This window comes from Globicephala melas, chromosome 1, assembly GCF_963455315.2.
Source record: "Globicephala melas chromosome 1, mGloMel1.2, whole genome shotgun sequence".
NCBI lineage: Eukaryota > Metazoa > Chordata > Mammalia > Artiodactyla > Delphinidae > Globicephala > Globicephala melas.
This window is the reverse complement of record NC_083314.1, coordinates 187,470,552-187,484,967: the sequence shown is the minus strand read 5'-3', so window position 1 is coordinate 187,484,967 and position 14,416 is coordinate 187,470,552. Positions and strand designations below refer to the sequence as shown.

The 14,416-nt window shown below is 68.5% G+C and overlaps 1 protein-coding gene across 1 annotated transcript; it reads right to left on the bottom strand.

Annotated features, from left to right (window-relative positions):
- Window positions 1-15: 15 nt before the first annotated feature.
- On the bottom strand, window positions 16-14,376 carry ACAP3 (ArfGAP with coiled-coil, ankyrin repeat and PH domains 3). Its single transcript, XM_030881633.2, has 24 exons — window positions 14,240-14,376; window positions 10,381-10,438; window positions 9,586-9,705; window positions 9,335-9,388; window positions 8,110-8,168; window positions 7,523-7,706; window positions 7,046-7,090; window positions 6,807-6,902; window positions 6,652-6,726; window positions 6,237-6,248; window positions 5,534-5,646; window positions 5,396-5,447; window positions 5,058-5,158; window positions 4,874-4,985; window positions 4,429-4,637; window positions 4,280-4,349; window positions 4,060-4,154; window positions 3,776-3,981; window positions 3,499-3,603; window positions 2,402-2,500; window positions 2,098-2,318; window positions 1,785-1,894; window positions 1,536-1,646; window positions 16-1,449 (listed from the first exon to the last, which is right to left on the bottom strand). The coding sequence occupies exons 1-24, from the start codon at window positions 14,284-14,286 to the stop codon at window positions 1,302-1,304; spliced, it is 2,502 nt and encodes an 833-aa protein (XP_030737493.1). The 5' UTR covers window positions 14,287-14,376; the 3' UTR covers window positions 16-1,301.
- Window positions 14,377-14,416: the final 40 nt, after the last annotated feature.

Here is a 14,416-nt window from a genome sequence, read left to right as displayed (position 1 = left end):
GGGCGAGGCGAGGGAGCAGGTGCAGGCGGCCTTTTATTAACTGTGATCTGGAACGGAGGCGGGTCCCGCCAGCCAGCCGAGGCCGCAGCAAAGGCCCTGATGCAGGCAGTGGGGCGGGAGGCGGGGGCAGAGCTCAAGCAGGGAGAGAGGAAGGCATTGATTCTGCTCTCTAGGGGTCACAGCCAGCAGGAGAGGGAGCTGGGAGCCCAGTCCGCACCCACCTTGCTGCCCATGGGGCCTCCCTGGGCAGTCTTTGCATAGTGAGCAACCAACTGGCCTAGGCCTGGCCGAGGGCCCGAGTTGGGGAGAGGCCCAGCCGGTGCCCCAGGGCTCTGGGAAGGGGAATGCAGAAGGCATCAGAGGGCCCTGGGGAGTGAGCCGAGGCCCCATGGGTCTAGCCGGAGGTGGTGGTGGGGGAAGGCTGGCGAGGGGGCAGGGCTGAGCTGCAGGCGCCTCCCCTAGCAGCAGGCAGAGCTGGGGGTCAAAGTGGTCCTTGAGTCCAGAGAAAAGATGTGAGACAAAGTGAGAAGGAGATCATTGTAGAAAACCCCTCAGCCCGTGACAAAGGATGTCGGATGCAGGGGTGGGAAGAGCCACACCCCTGCCACCCACTGTGGGAAAAGGGGGGGATGGGTGGGGCTACGGGCACGAGGGCCTGCATGGCCAGCCACGCGGCCTCGGGACATCCGCACCCAGCCAGGGCTAAGGCCCCAGGCCAGAGCCCCCCGAGCACCCAAGAAGCCCAGCCTGGATGCTGGGGTCGCTAAGTGAGGTACGCGGGTTGATTCCCTGGATGGGCGGCCCCTTCTGCCCTCGCCACGTGCTGGTGGCCAGCCACCAGCCCCAGGGCCTAGTGGAGGGGTTCTGGGGATGTGGGAGGGCCCCTACTAGCAGGTCAGTGTTCTTGGGCAGTAAAGTGGGGGCACGAGGTGACACAGGCCCTGAGGGCAGAGTGGGGCGCCAAGCGGCATGGGCCCCAGGGATAGAGGGGCACGAGGTGACACGGGCCTGGGGGGGCAGAGAGGGGCACGAGGTGATGTGGGGCCTTGAGAGTGGTTTGTGACACGAGCCAACCCAGGCCCCCTAGGGAGGGGCCACCCGAAGACACAGGGTCCCTGGGTGGGGTGATGCAGCACCTCCCAGGGGAGACATGGAGCTTCAGAAGACTCAGTGCTGGGGTCCTGCTCCGGGCCGTGGGGGTCAGGGCAGCTCCGAGGGGGGCAGAGCAGGCAGCAGGGCTCCAGGAGCTCCGGGGCTCTCAGGAAATGGGCCGGTGGGGGTCCCGCCAAGGCCCTGCCACCCTAGCTCTCATCCAGGTGGAGGCTGATGAACTCCTGGATGCACCTGCGGTACTGGAGCTCGGTGGGGCTGCTGCCAGCCAGGGGCCCCGGCTGGCCAGCAGGCGCCTCGGCCTCACGCATCTCCTCGGCCATGCGCGCCAGACGGAGACTGGAGGAGGGAGGGCCACGTGAGGCGCTTCCACCCGCCGCCCGCTTCCCGCCGCCCGGCCCCCGCCGCCCCCGTGCTGTGCTCACAGTGTGACGATGTCTGCATTCGCCTCCTGCACCGCAATGCTCAGTGGGTCCTGCTGCGTGTGGTCCAAGGCATGCTGGTCCGCCCCCCGCTTCAAGAACAGGCAGACCTGGCTGAGGGCGGAGGAGCAAGTCGGGGCGGGCCCTGGGCAGGTCCTGGCAGGAGACTCGGGTCCACGGGGGGGCAAGGGGGGGTGGGGAAGGGGAGGGTGGGCGAGGAGGGGGCAGGGGCGCGGCCCACCCACGACTTACCCGGTGCGGCCCAGGAGCGTGGCATGGTGCAGGGGCGCCCGACCCCGGCTGTCTCTTTGGTTCACGTCCGCTCCGTTTTGCAGGAGGAATTCACAGATGATCAAGGAACCCTGGGGGGTGGGTGGGGGGTGGGTTCAAACCAAGCGGACCAACAGAAATGGTCCCTTACAGGGCCCCTGTCCCCCCACCCCCTACCCCCCAACCCCCCCACTATGCCTCCCTGGGCGCCCCAGCAGGACGAAGCCCGGTCCTCAGCAGAGGGCAAGGGCCCCGCGTGCGCGCCGTGGAAGGGTGCAAACCCGCGCCCACTTACCCCCAGCACGGCCTGCACCAGCGGCGTCTTGCCCTCGTCCTCCGCGTCAGCCCAGTTGACCTCGGCTCCTTGCGCCAGAGCCGCGGCCAGTGCAGGGAGGTCTCTAGTGCGCGCCGCTCGATGCGCCAGTAGCCCGGGGTGCAGCTCGCGCACGTCCGCCAGGCCCCAGGCCTCCGCCTCTCCATCTGCCTCGCCGCTGGACTCCTCCGACTCGGCACCCTCTGCGAGGAGGGGGCGGTCAGGGCCGTTGACCTGGCCCGCGGTGGGGGACAGGTGGCACGGGACTGGGGAGCTGCACACCCACCCTCCTCAGTGACGCGGTCCACCACGGAGCCCACGCCGAAGGCCAGGACATCCGAGCTGCCGTCGGAGCTGCCCCCTAAGCCGCTGTCGCTGCTCAGACCTGCAGGGTCCGCAAGCAGAGGAGGTCCTGAGCGCTTCTGCCTGCTCCCACAGCCCTGCGGGAAGGCTGGCACCCTACCCACCCTCCGGGGGGTGCTGCGGGGTGAGGGAGAGGGGAGTCTTGCCCAGGATGGGAGGAAAGGGGAGAGAATCAAGTAACAGCTTGAGAGAGCCAGGATCGCCCGTCCCCCAGGAGCACAGCCACAGGTGGAAGTCCGCCCTCTCAGGTCAGCCCTAGCTGTGGCCAGTGCGGGCTGGGCGGTCACCGCCCAGAGGTGGGGTCTTTGCCAAGCCCCAGACACAGCCCCAGGCCACAGCGAGCGAACTTGGCCCTGCTCACCCAAGGGCAGCCCTCACAGATGAAACCAGGCTGAGGGATGGTGAGACAGTGCCCTCTGCTGCCTGAGGGGACCTCCGTCACCCCAGCAGCCTGGCCAGTTCTTGGCCCCAACCTACGCCTGTGCCCACACGCCCCAGGCCAGTGGGTGCTGACAGACGGTTAACGGGGTGAGCCCTGACTTGTAGCGTTTGCACCCCCAACTCCAGCAGGGGTTGGGGAAGATGCACACAACTCTCTCAGGATCTGGTCCCGCCCCCAGCAGCCCCGTGCACACGTGCATGGGCACACGCCCACGCAGGTACACACGTATGCACGTGCACTCACAGGCGTGCACCTGTGTGCACAGTCACGCCCTTACACGCACATTCCTGTGTGCCCACGTCACTCCTGAGGGTCATGGCCCCAGCCTCCAAGCCAGTGGCCAAATTACCCCCGGCCCCTCAAGATACTGTCCCAGCCTCAGCCCTGCTTGACCTCCAAACTCTCCCCATCCCCAGACCAGCCCCTCCTGCAAGGAAAGCCCGTCCCTCCGGTCCCTGAGCGAGTGGCCGAGGCTGTCCCGCACTCATCCACCCTCCAGGCGAGCGTGCCTGGCTCCTGCCCTGCTACCCCTGCTGAGCGGGGGTGTGGGTGGGGGGGGTGGGCAGCAGGGGACTTACTGCGTGGACCGGCTGCAGCAGCCCCCGCGTCGAAGTAGGAGAAGAGGGAGTCCAGCTCATCCGGGCAGAAGAGGGAGTCCCTGCGGAACCTGGGCTCTGTGGAGCCTGCAGGGCGGGAACCAGGCTGCGGTGGGAGGTGGGCAGAGCTTGGGGTGCCCGTGAGCCCTGCCCCCCTCCTACCATCCCCCCACACCCCGGCCTCCCTGGGATCCAGAGTCTGGAGGCTCACGCCCTGCCCAGGCCTGTGAGCTGGGGCGCACCTGCCAGACCCTCCCACCTGAGCACAGAGCAGCCACAGAGGGCGGGACGGGCTCCATCCGGATCTTGCTGCGGCGGGTGGTGCGGGCACGGGGGGAGCTGTGGTGGCGTGGGCACTTCTGCGCCCGCCAGCGCCGTGGGGCCTCCCGGGCCGGTGCCGAGGGCGGCTTCCGCACGAACTTCTTTTCCACGTATTTGTCCTTGATCCAAGCCTCCTTGTCCTGCCTGGACCAGGACTGGACGTGAGGCTGCACTCGTGGGCCGGGGGTCCCCTGGCCCTGCCCAGGCTGCCCCCCACCTCACCTGGGGCTGCTGGCCGTGGGCTTCCTGCTGCCTGGCCCTGCGCACTGGGCCTCGTAGATCTGGTTCACAGTGCTGTTTCCCAGCTCACACATCAGCTGGCAGGAGAGGGTGGTGTGGGCATCAGCCCAGCTCACTGAACGCCCCCCAGGCTTGCAGACCTGGCTCCCGCCCCCGACCCGCTGCCCCCAGCCATCCAGAGGCCTGTGACGGCCCCCCACACCTTCAGCAGCTCCGGTTCCCACGAGTCCAGGGTCAGGGACCGCACCTTGGAACAGTGGACGCCCAGGCTCCTGGATGGCGAGGCGGGGGGAGGGGGAGTCAGGGCACGCCTTGGCCCCCGCGCCCCACCTGGCCACCCCGTGGTCCCACCTGTGGATGCCCGAGCACTCGATGCAGAGCAGCACGCCCAGGTTGATGCTGGCCCAGCGCGGGTCCGGCCGCCCGCAGTCGCCGCACTGGCTGTTCCCCGCCACGTGCTGCATGCGCTGCAGCACGCTCTCGCCCTTGACGCTGCGTTCCCGAGAGTCCGTGGCAGAGTCGATGCTGCTTGTGGACGGGGACGCCGTGCGGTCCAGCCTCTGGAGACAGGGTGAGGGGTCGCTCAGCCCCATGGGAGCTCCAGCCCCAGTCTCCCCAGCGGGGCCCCTCCTCCTCCCCAGACGCAGGTGCTGGCACAGGCCAAGGCCCCTGAGGCCCGAGCCCGCGCCCGCATGTGTGCACACACGCTCACGTGCGCGTACACACGATGCACACGCCTGCTCGCGTGCGGCCTGCGGGAGCTGTGCGCGCGTGTGCAGAGCGCTGGAGGGCCCACCTCGCGGTAGCAGCTGTCGGGGCTCTCCCGGTAGGCGGACGCGATGCTGGCTTGCACAGCCTGAACCCACGCCTGCCGCAGCTTCTCCGAGTCGGCCTGCAGCATGCAGCTCCTGCGGGGAAGGGCCGTCAGGCCGCGCGGGCAGGGGCTCCCTCCGCGCCCGCCCTGGGCCGGGCCTCCTCACTTGGTGGGCGACACGACCTCAAAGCAGAACCTGCGCTCGACGTCCTCACAGGGCTTCACGGAGCAGAGCCGGAGGTCGTCCACCACCACGGTCAGCACGTCCTGCGGGCGGCACCGCCGTGGCCCTCGCACTCAGTGCCCAGCCCTGCCCTGCACCGACCGCCCATCCACTGCTCTGCTCAAGAGACGCCGACCGCCTGAGACTTGAGTGGCCTCTGTCCCTGGCCACTCGGGCTTTGGTGCCTGTCAGCACCCTCAGCCCTGTGACGCCCCCCACCGATCGCCCACCCCAAGGCCTGGTGGGGAGGCCCCGGTCGTTGCTGCCTGGGCCCAGCGCACCTTGAGCTTCTTCTGGTAGACCAGCTGGCTGTTCTGGATGGAGAACCAGCGCCTGGGCAGGGGGATGGGCCAGGAGGGGTCAGGCCGGGCCGGCCCCCATGCCTGCCCCTCACCCCCTGAGGAAGGGCCCTCCCTTACCGGTTCCATGTCTTGAAGGCGTTGCTGGCCCTCTTGAAGAGGTAGCCCTCCATCACCACACCACTGGGAGCGTCCACATCAAACTCCACCTTGGGCTCATCGTAGGAGAAGTCCTGGGGGTGGTCGGAGCCCAGCCCCCAGTGAGCACCCACCCGCGGCTGCGGGGACACTGCCGCCCTCTCGGGCTGCCCCAGAGGCGAGGTGGGGGGGGGGCGTCTTCACAGCCGCTTCCTGACCCAAAACCCCGTGGGGGCAGATGCCTCCCGTCACAGCTGGGGGCCCGGAGAGCTCCAGCCCCCACCCCCCAGCCTGGCAGAGCAGCAGGCTCTGGGATCAGGAAGGAAGCTGTCCCCCATTCATGTCGCCAGCTGGGCTCCCCGACCAGCCTGACAGAGCTCCATTCACGCGGGCTGGGGAGACACTGAGCGTTGTCCTGGGCGTCCGGCAGTGGGAGAGGAGGCCCAGCCACCTGCTCCCCTGGCTGAGTGGGGGCGGGAGGGGACAGCTGCAGCTGCTCCCGAAGGGGACGAAGGGGACGAAGGGGACGCGGTCCCAGCTCAGCCACCTCCGCTGGAGCGGGCCGCGCGTCGGGAGCTGCGCCGGGGCCGTGGAGGTGTCCTTGGTGCTGAAACGCCGCGGGGCGGGAAGGGCAGAGGCCCTGCCCACCGGGGGCCCCCTCCCCCCGGGGTGGGCGCCCACTCACCTGCAGCAGCGTCTGAGGGCGAGAGCAGGAGAGGTGGGAGGAGGGAGAGAGCCAGTGAGTGAAGCCCTGCCCCCTCCCTGACGGCTGGGGACTGTCAGCTCCCGCCCCGCAGCCCGTCTCTGCCCCCGGCCGCGCCCGGCCAGCTGTGGCCGCAGTAGGATCCCCGTCCCAGCTGCAGCCCCAGCGTCTGTGGGCTGAGGGGGCTGGCGCTGGCATCTAAGTGACCGTTCCACTGTGCTGAGACCCTGAGGGTGGGGACCCCCGCCTCTGACTGCAGTTCAAAGATCAGAGTCAGCCTGGGGAGGGACGGGGCACGTGTCTGTGCGCTGGGCCCCCCAGGTCCTCGCGTGGAGCGGGGTGAGGGGCAGTGGACCCGGAGCCCCTCGGGGGGGCGGCCAGGGCTGCAGGGCCTCACCCGCTGCTGGATGGCGGCGTGCTTGCGCTCCATCTCCCGCTTTTCCACTGCCGAGTCGATCACCAGCTGGTCCAGCTGTGGGGAAGGGCACAGAGAGGGATGTGGACCCCCTCCCCTGACAAGCCGGCCCCAGGGCCCCCTCCCCGCAGGCTCACCTCAGCCGCCAGCTTCTTCATGTAGGGGTCCAGCCGGTGCAGCAGGCTGTAGCCCTGCTGGAAGAAGCTGTACTGGGCGTGCATGAAGGACAGCATCTGGGGGGTGGGGCGGGGCACGCAGGTGAGGCCCCGCCCCCCAGGGGCAGTGGCCGGGGCCCCAGCTTTTGCACCCGCACCCAGCACGCCTGCGGCACGTGCCTATTCTTGAGGGCAACCCCTCTCCCTCATCCAGCACTCACAGAATCCAAAATCTCAAACTTCTTCTTGGCCTGGAGAACGTTGATCTGCCAGGGGAGGAGTGAACAGGTGAAGGGGTGTCAGGGCCAAGGTCGGACCACGACCTGGACCTTGCCACACTGTCCACTCAGGGTGCTGTGGTCCCCCAAGACCTCCAGCTCATCTTCAGCTCCCTGAACTGGTGCCCATCCATCCTCTTGTGGTCGCAGTTCAGGACACTGGGTCCCTCCCATAGGCAAAAGCCACAAATTCTCTCCCTTGCTTCAAGTCCCTCCAAGCCCTGCCCAAGGCCTTCGAGGCCTCCACCCCCTGCAGCCCACAGCCCTGGCTTGTCCCTAGCCCAACCCCACCTCGGGCCTTTGCGTGGGCATCCGCCCCCCATGTCCGTTCCCAAGCATCTCAAGTTTTCTCAAGCCAGAGGGGCCCCTCCAGACAGCAGCTCCCTGTCTGCAGGGACACGGGAACACCCAGGGGCTGACCTGGAGCACGTAGTCCAGCGCCAGGTGGCGGAAGCACTTCCGGGCGAGGACCAGGGCACCCGCGGCCTCCTCCGCCTCATGCGGCCGGTGCCTCGGGGCCTGCGCGTTCCTCGCCAGGGACAGCTCCATGTCCTCCCGGACCCTGTCGAACTGCTTCTTAGTCTCCTTGAACTTGCGCACGTCTCTGGAGGCCGGTGGGCGTCAGGTCAGGGGGTCCGAGGAGGGGTGCACGTGGGGTCTCCCACCTCTAGGGAACGCTCTCCCTGCTCCCAGCCCCTCTGTGCCCCGAGCCTCCAGCCCCGCTGCCCCACCCCCTAGCCACCGCTGGCTGCCTCTTCCTTCTCAGGCCCCTCCCCCTCACTCCCGGGATTGGTCCAGCCTGGGGGGACCCCCAGCCTCACCCCGCTCCGGACTCTCCACTCTGGGGGTTCCCCAGCTGTACACACAGCACTGAGCTGAGACCCCTGCCAAGGCCCCTGGACCCTCCCAGATCAAGCGTAGCTGCGTCTGCTCCCCCTTCCAGCGTGGGTGTCACCCTGACACCTCCCGGGGCCGGGAGAGGCCAAGCCTCCCTCGGGGCCACTCACTCTTTGACGAAGTTGTGGAGCTGCTGCCGCACAGACCTCTGGGCCTGGTCAAACAGGATCTGGGGGCAAAGGAGGGTATGGGTGTCAGGCGTCTGTCCCCACATGACCCCAGAGGCCAGGCCCCAGGCCCCTCAGGTGAGAACCAGGGAAAGGCCCGTCCAGCCCCACCCTCACAGAGCCGGACTCGCAGGGTCACGGGCCCCCAGGCCTGGGTCGGCGGCCAGAGGCGACAGCTGTGACCACCTGCCCGTCCCCCCCACCTGGCTCTCAGCCAGACTAGAAGCCAACGCTGTCCCAGATGGACCCCCTCTTATGGTCCACCCCACATCAGCCCAGACAGGGCAGGCGCACACAGAATCCCGAGGGACACCCATAGCTGCCCGGCATTGGGAGGCCACCTGGGGGATGCCCAGCCCTGCAGTAAGAGGGATGGAGATGCAGCCGGAGCTCCCGAGTAATCTGGCCCGGGGGTAGGGTGGGGCCTCCCTGCAGCATTGGCCGGACCCAAAATCAGACCCCAGAGAGAGCTGGGGCCTAACCAGGAACAGACAGACAGACACACGGGGCAGGACGGCAAGCCATCCGGCGCTGGTTTATTTCTGAACTTCCCCTACAGGGGATGGGCCCCTTGTTTAGTCTGGGGCTCTGGTTTCCAGGCCACGGTCTGACCACCCACGTGTGCCTCGGTCTGTTCTGTGTGTCCACAGTGGGGGCCGAGGGGCTCGAGGGGCTCACACAGACCAGTCTGGGTAGCAGCGAGGTTGGGAGTCATCCGGTAGCTGTGGGGTCAGCCAGGGAGATGCTTTCGTTGCCTGGCCCATGACCCCTGCCGGGTGGCCCTGGATGACCCTCTAAGGCCTTGCCCACCCCAAGCCCCCGCTGCCCTCAGCCCCGGGCAGGGTCGAGGTGCCTCCCGGCTGGCGGTCTGGCCCTCACCTGGGACACAGCATTGTCTCGGCGATGTGCCACCCCCCACCCCCACCCCCGGCAGGAGCAGAAACGTGGCCTCCCCCACCGCCCGCCCCTGCCAGCTCAGCTCAAGCGCACGGAGCCAGCCCAGAGCCTTCCAGGCTGGGCGGGGCCTGCAGGGAGCCCGCAGGGGTGGGGGCGGGGGCTGCCTGGGATGGGGGTGGATGGGACGACAGATCAAGAAGCCGCCGGGTGGGTGGGCCCTGCCCTATCCTCCCCTCCGCCCCCCCATCGCCCCCACCCGGCCAGGGCTCACCATGTGGTAGGTGACCATCTCCTGCAGGCTGTCTCCGAACCTCTGCAAACATTCCTGGGGGCAGGGTGGGTGGGTGGGTGGGGGAAGACCCTTGCTCAGATGGGATGGCTGTGCCCCAGTGTCCGGCACCTCCCGCCCACAGGCCGCAGCCCAGCGCAGACGCCCACCTGCTCCCAGGGACAGGGCACCCTGAGGGGCTGTCTGCCCTCGCCCGCCCCTGACTAGAGGTCAGAGGTCAGCTGCCCCCTCACCGAGATGACGGTGTCGCCCTGGCACTGCTGGGACAGGTCGCGGACGCCACTCACGAAGAGCCTGTTGGTGGTGACGTAGGCCTTGCCAGCCTCGATCACGCCGCTGCACAGCTTCACCAGCTGCGGACAGGACGACGGATGGGGCAACCCTCACGCCACCAAGAGGCCAGGACACACGGGCAGGGACCCAGACAGGGCAGCCGGAATTCAGCTCAGGGTCGGGTCCGTCAGTGCCCAGGACACAGCTGCCCCCGAGCAGCCCCAGGCGGGAAGGGAAGGCCACTGCCCGCCCGCCCGCCCACCCTCCTGAGCCCACCTGGCACTGGGGGACAGCTTGGCATGCCCCAGGCCTCGGCTCCAGGGTGGGAGGTGGGAGGGGAGCCAGGAGCAGGGAACCCAGGGCCGGGGGGGGCGTGTGGCCCTGGACAAGGGTCAACAGAACCCAGCCAGCGAGGGGCTCAGGGGTGCCACCCCTCCTTCCTCCCTCTGGCTCTGAAGCCTGTGCCCTTGGCCCCTAACCCAGGCACTCGGAGGCACAGCCCCCGGCAGCTGCCCCCGCCCCCCGCCAAGGTCCCCCACCCTGCTTGGCTTGGCGGGAGGAGACCCGGCAGACACAGGTGTGTGTGGGATGTACACCCCGGTATGGGTGTGACAGGCCGGTGATGGACAGGCCCACGTGCTGTGCACACGCATACTCGCGCTCACACTGGTGGCCATGGGTGAACTGGGCCAGGGCCGCGTGGGGGACAGGGAGAGTAGCCGCGGGCCCTCCGTGTGCCCCCAGGCCCCCCTCACCTTGTCCAGTTTGGCCTCGATCTCAACCACGTCCGTTTCCACCTCGTCGATAGTTGCCCTGCGACAGGGACAGGGTGGCTGGAGACCCACCTGCAGCGAGCCTCCCCCACTGACTCAGCTCGGCCTCGTCTCCCAGGCACCTCCCCAAAGGGGTCAGCAGTGGGAAGGGGCTACTCTGCCGATGGCCACTGGCTCCTGCAGGCCCTCCTGCCTCCACACGCCCCTCAGACAGACCAGGAGGTGGAGGGTGGCAGTGAGGGGGGATGGAAGAGGGAGGGGGAGAGGGGGCAGGACTGGGACCGTGACTCCAGAGCCGCAGAGCCACCAGGGCCCACTGCCACCCCAGGCACATAGAGGCCCAGTTGGCTGTGACGCCCCCATCTGGGGTCTGTGGACGGGCGGGGGTGGGGGGAAAGGGGTGGTCAGACAGGTCCCTAGCACAGAGGGAGCGGCCGGGGTCCCGTGGAGGTGCACATGCAGGGCCTCGCTGGTCACCCCCCCCGGCCCAGCCCCTGTACCTCTCCAGGTCTCAGGGTTGACCCCGAACCCCTTCTGGCCCCCCCCCCCACCCCTCAGCTTCTGCTGCAGCCCACCCCGGCCTGGGGCTGGCAGGCCCCGGGGCAGACCTGTCTCAGCAGCTCTGCGGCCCCGAGAGATGCCTGCAGAGGCGTGCCCCTACCTCCTGCCTGCTCCCCAAGCTCAGAATACCAGGTAGGCCTCGTCTGCCTGGCAGGAGCAGTGGGCCAGACCCCGGAGGAGCCCACTCCCACGGGCGCGGCCTGCCAATGGGGCTGCCTTGGGGAGGGAAGAGTTAACGTCTGACATCACCAGAGAAGCCAGTGGACGGAGAATCCCGGAAGGCAAGGCGAGAGGCAGATGGATCAGGCACGTGACAACCCCCAACACTCCGGGAACAGGAAATAGGGAAATAGGGCCAGGATCCTGCCCTCCCCGCCCCACTCAGCTGGCGAGCTGGGCCCATCTGGCCTCCGGGGGACCAGGGACAACAGGGAAGGAGCTCCGGCCAGGGCCAGGGCAGGGCGAGGCAGAGGAGGCGGTCCAGGTCTAGCGGCCCGTCGCTGGCCCCTCGCTGCCTCCCAGCTGGCAGAGGAGGGGCGTGTTCCAGGCTTTCCCAGGCCTGGGGGGAGGGACTTAGTCCCTCACGCGGGGTGCAGCTCGGGACGCCCTCAATTAGGAGGTATGGGGTGAGTGCCAGGCTGCCCCGTCAGGACCCTTGGACCGTCCCACCACCCTCCTCCTCTCTGAGCAGCCCCTATCCCTTCCCCATGGGCTGAGGGGCGTCTGAGTTCCAGAGAAGGAAGGGGTCAGAGGGGACATCCGCTTGGACCGGTGGTGGCCCACGGCCTGCAGGTGCCCCCGCCTGAGACTGCAGGACCCTGACGGCTGCTGTAGCCTCCCCTCCCCCTCCCCCTCCGAGGGTCCCAGGGCAGGGAAGGACCACCCACCCAGAAGAGGGGGATGAGGCTCAGCCGCCCCAACTGCCCTGGCCAGCTGCGTGGAGAGCTGTCACCCTTGGGCTGGGATGGGGGGTTTGTCCCTAGAGAGCTGGTGAGGGTGGGATGCACCAGAGGCTGACAAGTGTGCTCATGGAGACAAGGTGGGCGCTCAGCAGACAGTCCGTCCCGGGGGCCCCACGCCCCTCAGGTCTCTCCTCCCCACCCCCATGGACCAAGGCCTCCTCTCCTGCTCTCCCTCCAGGATTTCCTCAACAGCTTGGATGCTGGGGAAGAGGGTGAGGCCAGCTCCCCGACCAGAGCCATGACTCAGCGCCTGAAGCCCCACCCCGGGGAGGGGGCACCGAAAACAAGGGGTGAGCGGCACCCCGCCGGTCTGAGAGAGTCTGGACCCCTCCAGCCACGTGCATCCCGGGGCTGTGGGGCTTCCCCAGGCCAAGAGCACGTAGGCAGGGTCCCCCTTCCCAGGGCTGGGGCTCCCATCGCTGACCACACTCTCCTGCCTGGCCCCGCCCTAACCCCCTGCCCCCAGGCTGGCCTCCAGGAAGTCCAGGTTACATCCTCAGCGGTACTGACAAGGGGACCCCAGAAAAGCCTCAAAAGCCATCACATCTCAGCCCAACCAAAACCCACCCAGTGCAGCTTCTGTGGCCCAAGGTCGGGGGATCTCCTTGGACCCCAGCCTGGTCTCGGCTGGGCACTCTCCAAGGAAGCATGGCAAAGCCCAGGCGCTGCTGCACCCACTGCCGCACCGTGGGTGCCACCAGCGAGCAGGCTGGTGTGGGAGGGAAGGCCTGGAGGTGAACGGGGTGCCAGCGGCCCTGATCCAACCGGGCAAGCTGGGCCTGGGCCCCTCCGCGACGGGAGGGGGAGCACGAGGCTCCGCAGCCGGGGGCCAGGGTGACGCTGCGGTGCTTCGGCCAGGACCAGGCCCCCTGCTGCGGCCCTGGCTACACCTCCGCCCGCCGCCTGGGCCGTGCTGGGGGCCCAGGATCACGGGTGCCGAGTCGCTTACACCCCTCCCTCAAGCAGTCAGGAACAGAAGATGGGAGAACACAGAGGGTGGCCCTCAGCACTCTGCCCGGGGCCTGGGGCCACTCTCTGGTCCGACCCCTACCCCTCATCCAGCCTTTCTTGGCCTTTGTTGCTGACCCCTTGTGTGGCGGTTGGGCAAGGGGCTGGCTCTAGGGAGTCGGGGGTAAGGGTACTGATGCTGAGGCCCTCCAGACACCCACACACAGGCCCTCTGGCTAACACACCCCAAAGACCCAGCGCACGCGCGTGCACACTCGCGCACGGCCAAGTGCGTGTGTGCAGAGGCGTGGCAGATATGCACACGTGCCATCAAACACGCATGCACGCAGCAGCGCAACGCACACGCAAAAGGGTGCACTCGCGGATACCGTGTATAGACACGCAGCCCGTGCTGAGATGCACACAGGAAGAAACTAACGTATGCTTAGTGCCGAAACTCACACTTTTATGACACACACCCACTATGCATCTGTATTCACACCCAGAGGTGACACATGCACACGTGTGCGTGCACCGAGCACTAGTCTGGACGCACGCATCAAGCAGCCAGTCCAGGGGTGCACAGCTCACCCACACATTCACGTCCAAGGTCTGGCACCTCAAGGGAGGGTGCAGAGGAGCAGAACTCACACGTGTGCACCCGAGCACGAGCACAAGCATGAGCACCTGACACACGGGAGGTGCCCCGTTAAAGCAGATGCGCGCGCACCATGAACGTGTTCACACGGATAAGCCCGCCTGCACTCCCAGGAAGGACTAAAAGCACAAACCCAGGGCCGGCCACAGCGCAGACCTCCACCAGTCCCTGGAACCCAGTCTGCTCTGGTAGCGCCCACCCTGCCAGGTGCCTAGGTCACCGCTGCCAAGCAGCCGCCCGAGGCCCTAACCGAGGCTCCAGCTGCCTGCCCCCTTGACTGCTCTGGGCACGAGGACCAAGACAGATTCCATGGGCAGACGCCCCACGCACGCAAACGACCCTGGCCACAGCCGGGCTGCAGCGCCCGGCTAGGTCTCAGCCCTGTGCAGGTGGCCAGCACGAAGGTGCAGACACAAAGCGGGGCGGACACTCCCACGGAGAGGTGGCCGCGCCGGCGGCCGCCCCGCCCCACGCGCGCACCCTCCGCGCGCGGCGACCAGCACAAGGGGCATCTTTTGTTCCGGGCTCTCGGGCCGGGGCGCTGCGGGCTTTGTACGAGACGCGTCCTCCTGCTCTCGCCTCTGGCCCCGGCGCCGGGCACAAAGGTGGCACCGGCGCCCCCGCCCGCGCCCATCCCCCGGCGGCCCCGGGTGCCCCGAGGGGCGGCGACCCCGCGGATCACAAAGGGCCGCGCCGCGCCCCGGGGGCGCACCTGAAGCGCGGCGAGTCCTTGATACACTCCTCGAACTCCACCGTCATGGCTGCGGCGGCGCGAGGCGCTCACTGGCACGAGGACCGCGGCGCCCCGAGCGGCATCCCCTGCCGGCCCGCCCGCCTGCGCCGCGCCGCGCCGCGCCGCGCCGCGCCGCGCTCGGCGCCCGCCCGCCCC

Coding starts and splice junctions, on each gene's coding strand:
- ACAP3 (XM_030881633.2), bottom strand. CDS start 14,286: ATGACGGTGGAGTTCGAGGAGTGTATCAAGGACTCGCCGCGCTTCAG. Junction 7,707..8,109: donor CTCCACAACTTCGTCAAAGA/GTGAGTGGCCCC, acceptor ACCGGCCTCCAG/AGACGTGCGCAAGTTCAAGG. Junction 5,159..5,395: donor TCTACCAGAAGAAGCTCAAG/GTGCGCTGGGCC, acceptor TGCCGCCCGCAG/GACGTGCTGACCGTGGTGGT.